The 10,016-nt window shown below is 31.4% G+C and overlaps 1 protein-coding gene across 2 annotated transcripts; it reads left to right on the forward strand.

Moving 5' to 3' along the window:
* The first annotated feature begins 3,245 nt into the window (after positions 1–3,245).
* Positions 3,246–7,385, forward strand: LOC118038712 (histone acetyltransferase MCC1). 2 transcript variants are annotated; one of them, XM_035045122.2, is made up of 7 exons: positions 3,246–3,468; positions 4,475–4,688; positions 4,799–4,943; positions 5,372–5,471; positions 5,563–5,791; positions 6,779–6,879; positions 7,223–7,385. In XM_035045122.2, coding segments are annotated over exons 2-7 (684 nt in total). In that variant the 5' UTR covers positions 3,246–3,468; positions 4,475–4,581; the 3' UTR covers positions 7,225–7,385. The 2 variants fall into 2 exon arrangements, with proteins under 2 accessions (XP_034901013.1, XP_034901012.1); XM_035045121.2 differs by lacking the exon at positions 7,223–7,385 and having other exon boundaries at positions 3,247–3,468; positions 6,779–7,053.
* The last annotated feature ends 2,631 nt before the right edge of the window (positions 7,386–10,016 follow it).

Here is a 10,016-nt window from a genome sequence, read left to right on the forward strand (position 1 = left end):
AAGAAGACAAGTTGATATTCCTTCATTTATTCTAAATAAAATAAAATAAAAGGCATTGTTTATATTCAAAATAAACAATCATTTGTCATTTGATCAAAAATAGTACTTGCTTGCTTTGTGTTTTTGAGTAAACTAATGTAAATTTCTAAGAATGACCATCGATCAAGAAAATAAGGATTCATGTAATTGATTGACAATCAAGTCCTATTCTTTAACTATTAATGTTAACTAATGTTATAGTATAATTAATGTTCTAACACACACAACTGCTAAATGAAGAGGTGCGAGTAAAAAGTATTAGTTGAACTAGAATTCAAATTATAAAATGCTTATTTGCTATAGATAATTTTTATAGGACTATAATTTATAATTTTTATAGGACTCAATCTATATAACATTATAATAAAAATTATGATAAAGGTTATAATAATACCAAACTTACTATAATAATAATATGATAGGGGTGGTCGTAATAATATAGTAGGAGCAAAAAATAATTGTTATATGTTTGTGAAGGTTATGGAGATAGTGGTTATAGTTTTGTTGGAGTTAGTGATATGAATAATGTTAAAGGAGATGATGTTGATGAAAAAGTGATAATTAAAATGGTGGTTGTTGTGATAATAATAATAATGATAGTTGTGAAGATAATAATGGGGTGATGTTGAGGTGATAATAAGGACATGATAGTAATGTTGGTAATATGATGTTATATCAATAAAAAATTATAAAACAAAAAATAAATTTTTGTTATTTTTAGAAATTCATTTTAATTTTTGTAATTTTTCATAGAAAAAACTAAATGCAATGGTGCAACCAAATATGTTTTTTTTTTCTAGAAAAAGAAATATCAAACAAAAAGTATTGTGATACCATACAACACCTTAACTTTGATTTTGTTAGGAATGATTTAGAATCTGTTTGGGAACGAGGTGTGAATCGTGTTTTTAAAAATTTTGATTTTTTTTTTTGTTAATTTTTTGTTAATGTTTTCAGATCATTTGATATGTTGATATCAAAAAAAAAAAATTAAAAATTAAAAATATTATTTTGATGCATTTCTAAGTGAAAAGCATTTTGAACCACAACCGCTAGCACAATCCCAAATAGGCCCTTAATCATGACGTGAAAAAATTGAATTGAAGATACCTTTACAACTACAATAATAAAAAAAGAAGAATAATTGTCAATTTAATGATAAGAAATTAAATTATTATTTCATTGATGAAATTAACATGACATGGAAAAATTTATTTCCCTTTTCAATATGCCATTTTCTCTTTTGAGAAAGCTAATAATTTTATATTCAACCTTTTATTATCTTTATATTTCAATATATTACCTTTAATTTTATCTATTTGGGTTATCAACCTTTTATTTTTTTTATTTAATTTATGCTGTTTATTTAATTTGTTAAGTACCGAAATGTTCATTATCATTATCTCTTAATATGTAGGAAAAATGGGTCATAATAAAAAAATTATGAAGATAAAAATATATATATTTGTTGCCTAATATTTTATTATTTTTTCCATTTGAGCATCTTGTAATCAATTTTACTTGTTTGAGATACAACTTTTTTTTCTCCCTATATTTGAGTGTTTACTATTAATTCAATTTCTTAGTTATTGATACATATATTATTTTGTGATACACAGTAACGAATGAGCCTTAAAATAAAATTTGTCCAAAATTATCAAAATAAAAAAATAAAAAATAAAAGGAAACATACAAAAACAAAAAGAAAAAAGGAAAGGAAAGTATAAATTGAAACGAGCTCAAACACCTATATTTTAAAAATTAAATTAAATTAATGTTGCTCGCTTTTTCGAACTATCATGAAACATTAAAGCAAAAAACCCTTTCATCCAATATTAGCAACAATGATTTATAATCTTGAGGGGTGCAATTCAACACTTTAATTGATCAGACTCTAGATTTGTTCTCTAGAAATCACTAATTCGAGTCTTATAAACCTCATGACCACTAGAGATTTATATAATCATTAATTTTAGGGCACGCGAGATTAGTCAAGATACACATAAGTTGATTCGGGTATCCATGTTAATAATAATAATAATAAACAATGGTTCATGGTGGTTGACAATAATATATTTTGTTATTATATGTAGATCGACGATAATGTTAATTTTATTTTATTTTTAAGATGTAATTTTCTAATATCCACACACTTTAATTTCAATTTATGCCATTCCTTTTCCTTTCCTTTCCCTTTCTATTATTTAATTTAAATTTAAGTACTTTTTACAATATTTTAATTGAAGATATACTTTTTACATGTCACATGGTAACTAACACATCAATATCTAATAAGTTGAATCACAAGTATACACTCATATAAGAAAAAAAAGTAATAAAATATTAAATTTAATAATTAAGTTTGAGTTCTATCCAATTTTCCATTGTCAACTTTATGCATTAATTATGCAATGATTATTTTTTTATTATTATTAATATAGGTGCCTGGATTAATTTGCGCATGCCTTAACTAATTTTATAAATTTTAAAATTAATAATTATATAAATTCTCTGTAATTATTATATCAATAATTATATAGTTAAAAAATAAGAACACACGGAAAAAACAAATATCGCAATCATTATTTCTTCCATGTGACTTAGTGGTTCTGATAACCCTTCTCACTTGCAACTCATTTTTAAGTTTGTCATCTACTTTGGATTGTAGAGTCTTTACTTGAATGTATTGAATTTGGTAACTGAATTTGAGTTTCGTAAAAAATAAAATAAAATTCAAGCTACTTGCTTTATGCATTGCTCTATTAATATTTATTTATTTGATATAAGATTGATAATTCTAATAATAATTCAAGAGAAATTTTAGTATTTTAAAAGTAACTAGTAGTTTATTTAAAGAAAATGACGGACACAAAAATAAATAAAAATAAAACCTTTAACCTGCAAAAATAATAATAAGAATATCTTCATATCTATTCTATTTATATTTATTTTTTTTCATAAAAAATGGGTAAAAAAGAATAAGATAATGAATAATTAATATTTAGTTTTATTGGATTGATATTATCATTTGATGAATTGAATTACTGAAAAGTATTAAAAAAAACTTAAATAGATAAAATTAAAATTGAGACATAAAAATAATAAAAAAGTTAGACACCATATTTATACAGTTTTTTTTTTTTCTTGATACACAACTTTATTTTTTTTAATATATAAAAAAAAATCACGAAAAAAAGGTGACATTTTGGTGACAGTGAGAAAAAAGTCAAATAGAAAGAAAAAGATCAACAGAAATAAAATCAAGAACCATTTTTCCCCCCATCAAAAGCAAGGCAAAAGAAAACAAAGTCTCTGATTCCTTTCTCAGAGACCCTCAAATTCCTTCCTTCCTTCTCATCTCTGTACACGTTCTTTATGCTTTCAAGATAATATCATCAGCCGCCGAAGCAGCCCAGCAAAATCAGCTAGGTAGTCCTTTTATTCTGTTTGTCAACATTAGATCTCATCTGGGTCTTTGTTTTTTCTTCCAAATTCGACAACCTTTGTTATCGAACTTCTCACTTCAACTTCGCTTTGTTTATTAATATTCGTTTGAATTTGTTAATGGTTATGCATGGTTGATTTCTTGAGACTGTCTTTCTTTGGGATTGGGAAATAACATGACTTCCTCTCTTTGTCTCTCTCTCAGCCCTGGTTTTGTTGCTTAAGAATTGAATTGAATAATATTCTGTTGTTATTTTCAAGATGTGGGTTTGTGGTGAAATGATGCAATCTCTTATATTTCTATTCGCTTAATTATCTGTGTGTAGCCTTTCCCCTCTCCTAGTGTTGGGGGATGGCTTAACAATCAATTGTAATCTTTTTTGTCCCTGAATCTTCTTATGAATTACATGATTTGTACCACGATGACTTGCACATGGGAACGCAGCAACAAATTTGAAGAATCACTATTCTCGAGGAAAGCATTTTTGTATTAAGACTCTTTAATCCTTACTGCCTATGGACACAGCATAAGTTCGAAGAATTTATTATCTCTAGGCAAGATGTTAATTATGAAAGTTTAACGAAGTTGGCTACACATGGGATGCAAAACATGATCAGTGGGGGGTCCATGTTCTTTTTATTTTTGCTTTAACCCTGCGGGTCATCAAGTGGCAAAGTGATTGAGCTTAAGATGCGTGGAAGGCACACGTTCATGGTTCATCCCCCCATGTTTTTGAGGACGAACAAGCTTGTGTTTTGGCAACCTCCTCATGATCCAGCTTTTCATGGGCTAGCATGATTCTAATGGATCTGGGGTTTATGTGCCTTTGATAGGGTAAAAAGATAACAAAAACAAAAGAAAACAATATCTATTGTTTTATGCTTTGTCGTCTCCTGACTTTTGTTTCTTTTCTGTGCTCCTGCGTTGTGGTACTTTCTTTGTTTTTTCTACTGTAACAAACTGAGGACAGTATATTTTTCTGTGTTCAAGCACCTGATATACAGAGGCATGACTAATGTGGTATAAATGGAAGAAGTCCAGCTGCAAGTTCTACAAATTTACCATATCTTTGTAGGGGATTAACAGAAAAGCCATCAATGGTGAACCGAAAAATTTCTCATCGTCCAACCATATGCTACAGGCCTATACAACCTTCTGATTTGGAGGTATTAGAGCGATTACATGCTGATATATTTCCTATCAGGTTGATTGCTTCATCTAATGCTCCTTTTCTTTTTCTTCTGATTTTTCTCTTTGTTATAATTTGTAACATGCTTTTCTTGCTTCTATATGGAAATGGTTTCCTCCTTTCAGGTACGAGGAAGAGTTTTTCCAAAGTGTTGTTCATGCACGTGATATTGTTTCCTGGGCCGCAGTCGACCGCAGTCGACCTAATGGTCACAGTGATGAACTTATTGGATTTGTTACGGCACGGATTGTACTGGCAAAAGAAACTGAGGTGAGTTTTCCTACTTTTCCAAGGGGCATTACTTGCATCTGTGCCTCACACTGGCATATTAGGCATACCCCTGTGTGATGCAGCAACAAATAAAAGATATTCCCAAGAACCATTGAGCCACTTATGACTGGATAACCGAAGCTCACATCTCTACGCAACTCCTGTGACAAATATGGGCAAACAAATTTCCTTATTTAAATGTCCAGGTTATTTTAGTGTTGCATCCGAGTGAGATTGGGCTATAAATGTTTTCTAACAAGGTAATTGCAACCCATCACATTCATCAGATGTAGGACGCAGCTGGATTCTTCATTCAAGCTTTGTTCATTTTTCATTATCCAACATGTGTAATTTTGAAATCATTATTTCATTCCACAAATTATGTCTCTCTTTCTACTAATTCATGCAAACCTACACCTGCTTTGTAGATAGGAGATTTGCTCATATACGACCCCTTGAAACCAGATCAAACACTAGTTTACATCCTGACACTTGGAGTAGTAGAAACTTACAGAAATCTTGGAATAGGTAGGATCTGCATCACAAAGGACTTTACTTTGAAATGCCTGCTGAAATTTGTCTGGCTTTATAATTGATTACTTGGTTGTTTGATTTGCAGCAAGGTCTCTCATTCGTCAGGTCATTAAATATGCTTCAAGTATTCCAACATGTCATGCAGTTTACCTGCATGTGATCTCTTACAACATTCCTGCTATTCATTTGTACAAAAAAATGTCATTCAAGTGTATACGAAGGTTGCAAGGCTTTTATCTAATCAACGACCAGCATTATGATTCATTCTTGTTTGTTTACTATGTAAATGGTGGTTGTTCTCCTTGCTCACCATTGTAAGTATAAAATTAGTTTTTATCATTTATGATAGATATCCTTTTATTTCATAATTTGCATTTGTGTCTTTCTGTAAGAAAATTGCCTCTTTTTTGGTGGTGTGTGCTGTTTTGAGGGAATCATAAATTATTTAAAAGGTAGGACTGTCTACAAATCTTCCATCTTGGGCACCCTTACTTTGCAGAACATGATTGGGTCATATTCTTTAACTCACCTTGGTAGTTGAGGTTGTTTCACCTGCTCATAAATTTTCGAAGATGAAGTAATATTGTTTGTTTCACTCTGACTGGTTACATGATTCTAATTTCTTATGTCCTTTTATTTCCTTTTCGTTTTGCATGAATATCTTGTATATTGTTCTTTCATCCATGGATTGCTGTTTTGCTTTTACACTGTTAATTTAATGATCACCATATAAATAAAAGAAGGCACCATAGAGACAGGAAATAAAATTTGCTATTTCACTTCTTAAGTATAACCGGAAAAAGAAAAATTGTGAATACCTCTTTTAAGACAAAACAACAGTTCAATGAAATAAATTGACTAGTGAAGAGTGGTTTTTGTTTCTGTATACTGATGATCATACAGAACTCTTGTAAAGCAGAAACTAGAGGTATTGAACTATAAATTGCATTGCATTTGTTACTTTCTTTTTACAAATTCTGTGTTTCTAGAATGATGATATGAATTGTAATGCTCATAACTTAAGAAATTTCTGGGTTCTATCATGGTGGCATGAGGCTGAAAATTTGTTTGGAATCTGACAATATCGAACAACATTCCGTATTTATTTCTTCAGCCATGTGCATTGTAAGCATGTAATGATGCCAGATTCCATGATGCACTTATATCTTCATGTCATGTTGATTGTCTTATTTTCTATTTGTAAGAATGAGATTCTTGCAGCATGCATATGTCCTGTTTGATATGGCCAGGAAAATATCCAGATTTCTTAATGTTAAGCAAACTTTTTAATTTGTGTGCAGAGAGCTTCTTGTAGCTGCAGTGAGTTACATGACTAGCAGTCTCAAGACCGTAGCTGCGAGGCTAAGGAAAAATGAAGAGGAGTCACCAAAATTGCCCAAATGTAAAGAAACCAATTTTCTTATATCAATATAAGCCAAGAGAAACCTCACAACTGAATGCACTGGTTAGGTTATGAATGTGTGTAATCCGTGTTCACTTTGTTGCATGATAAACTGGGATTGAAATAAAACAAGGAAATAAATTGATCTATATGCAATGTTCTCCCCTTCCCTGCGCCTTGGAGTTTCTATTTATATTATCCACTCTTCTCTTGTTGGCTGTTGCAATTGTTGGCTTCTTCATTAAGGACTTGATCAATTTTTACTTCTCCTCTTGTTTTGCTGCGAAAAGTCATTGGTCAATATACATGTTCCATGTATGATTTACTAATTTTTCCATTGCAGGATATGTGCTGGGACGTCTATGCCTGGTGGTTGACTGTTTGTAATCAGAGTTGCAAATATTATATCACCTTATGATTTTGATTACCTTGCTAACTTAATGAATGGATGTAACAAGTCATTTTGCATCTCCGTCATGTATTGCTGTAGATGAGTTTGTTTCCTAGATTTGTTTTTTCTGTAAGAATGAAGGGTAAGAATGGTTGTTCCGAGGCTGTGATAAATTTCTCACAGTTCTCTTGACGACGGGAAGGAGTTGTGTCCCCTATCCCTATCCATCCAAAACTTAAAATGAATAAAAAGCCGTACTCTGCCTAAAAAATTCCAAGGACTGAGGCAATAATCTCCGTGAAATTAGTCTTCAACAATTTACGCAAGAACAGCTGTCTGGTGGTAACCTGTTTTTAGAGCACTAACAGCCTTTCCATACATGCAAAGCCACCAACAGTTTTGACGTGTGATAAATGGTGACCAAGGGAGGAGATAGGCAGAAAATCTGGCAACAGCGTCGTCTCTCCCAAGTCGCCCTCTGGTTCTTTCTCTCTGCTTGCTCTCCTCCTCTTCTTCCCTGCGTGTGATAACACTCCCATAACCTACCATGGGGGCCCTCTTCTGACAGGAAACCTAAACCTCACTCTCATTTGGTAAGGTCAACTCGGGCGTGCCCGAAAAAATGCCATTAGAGCCTTTGTTGAATCCTTACATTACACTGCGGGGGCCAGCTGACAACCTCAAGTCTCGTCATGGTGGGAAAATTATTGAGAGCTGCCTAGAGGTTGCCGGGAAGGGAAGTTGCCCTATCAACGTAAAAGTTATGAAGCAAGTGACTGATCCAAAACATTCAGCAGGGAAAGCTATCACCAGCGATTTGATTCAGCAACTTTTGCAGAAGGTGACCGATGGAGACTCTAACGCCATCCCTGTTCTTTTTACAGATAGAGATGCTCAAATGCAGGGTCTGTGCTTCACAAAATGCTCGCAGCATGGAACTTTTGGTACTTGTATTAGAAATCACTACGTGGCAATTAAAAAAAAAAAAAAAAAATCATTGCGAATGCTGATATCATATATTCGATCAATATAATTTAAAATCAATAAAAAGTGCAAGATTCAAGGAGTTGTATTAAAATAATGGATCAAGATTGCCATATTGTAGACTTTAACCGATCATGCATGGCATGGAGCTGCAAATCAAATATAGAGAATGCTCACTAATTATTTGAAATTTTAAAGTCTGATGATTTTAAGCCCATCTTGATTAATATTTATCTGAGCAGAGCAATAAAAAACTCTGAATAATATATTTCCAATAACAACACAACAATAAAGTTAATATTTAGCATAGCTAAGGGCATCAACTTGTTTTTGCCTTTGCAAGGGCGTTGGCTGAAGCTGTTACTAACCCATATGCGACTGCATTTTTCCAGGACAGCAGCAATAATGCCAATAAAACTATTGAGGCTGCATCAGCTTGCTGGGGCATTTTTGGAAGCGGAGCTCTCGATGGCTACACCGGAAAAGTACGTGTTGATCCGAATAGCGGTGGAGGGTTTAACGGCCGTGGATCAAGGGGTAGAAAGTTTTTGATCCCTGCTGTATGGCACCCTAAAACAAGCAAGCAATGTACTAAAGGCAGAGGTCGAATCAATTTATTTGCATAGCTTTTCACAATTTATACCTTGTAGAAGATGAAATGCAACGTTCAATCTTTAATTAAATCATTCTCATGGTATATATTCTCAACCGTTTCTTTGTTTATATTTACCTTCCAAGTGTAATGGACAACTCGAGGGATTCGATCAATCAAAAGTAAATGTGTTGGAAAATTTGTTAAAATATGGTTAATAAGTGTATTTGAGATCAAATTAAAAATAAACTCCATTTATTTTTTAAGTTAAAACTTTGTTGAAATTTAATCTTCAACATGAAACATTAACATGTTTTAAACAAATTATAAGTGAATGAGAAATTAATTTCAAAGAATTCTTAACTGACATGTTTTGGTAAAATTCAAAACCTTTTAAATAAACTCTATCCCAAATAGAAAAGAAATAAAACTTTCTTAGTGTTTATAAAATTGATAGTTAAAAAGTTAAAATTGAGCTTAAAAAAATTAAAGCTTTTACAGAAAAAATGTGCTTGTACACATATAATTTCATGTATTAAAAATACACTAAAATTGTTGTCAAAATTACAATAACAAATTTGATTATAAGTAAAAGTGGAAACTTTCTTGAGGTGCTTTTTACATGTATGAATCCTTTAGTTAACAACCAGATCTAGATTTTGCTTTGGATGGAAAGATATTTACACAAGTCTAAAAGCTTTGATTGTGTAAGATTTTAACTTGATTTGATGAAAAGTATTTAAACGAGATCAAAAACTTTTTGTATAAGATCTTAACTTGATTTGATTTGATAAGAAAAGGACTTTGATCCTTCGTTTCCATGGTTTGATTTGATAAATAAAGGGATTTTGATCCTTAACTTCCTTGATTTGCTTAGAAGTTCTTTGAGATAACTTCCAAGTATTTGTGATTAGTTTTTAGTCTCTGCTTATTGTATTTGATTTGATGACTTTGTTGTCTATTTATAGATAGTGATGTGCAATTTACCTCAAATGTTCTTTATCTAAAGGATATTTTAGAAAAAAAAATTGATATAGAAATTAATTAAAATACCTTTAGTTAAAAGAATATTAAAGTAAGAACTATAAAATATATTTGGATTGAGTTTTTAATTTAATATGGGTTCAAACCCGATAAACTTAATTTGTTTGGTCAAAAAAAGCTTGAGTC

Source organism: Populus alba, chromosome 19 (assembly GCF_005239225.2).
Source record: "Populus alba chromosome 19, ASM523922v2, whole genome shotgun sequence".
NCBI classification, from domain to species: Eukaryota; Viridiplantae; Streptophyta; class Magnoliopsida; order Malpighiales; family Salicaceae; genus Populus; species Populus alba.

Coding starts and splice junctions, on each gene's coding strand:
- LOC118038712 (XM_035045121.2), top strand. CDS start 4,582: ATGGTGAACCGAAAAATTTCTCATCGTCCAACCATATGCTACAGGCCT. Junction 4,689..4,798: donor GCTGATATATTTCCTATCAG/GTTGATTGCTTC, acceptor TCCTCCTTTCAG/GTACGAGGAAGAGTTTTTCC. Junction 4,944..5,371: donor TACTGGCAAAAGAAACTGAG/GTGAGTTTTCCT, acceptor CCTGCTTTGTAG/ATAGGAGATTTGCTCATATA.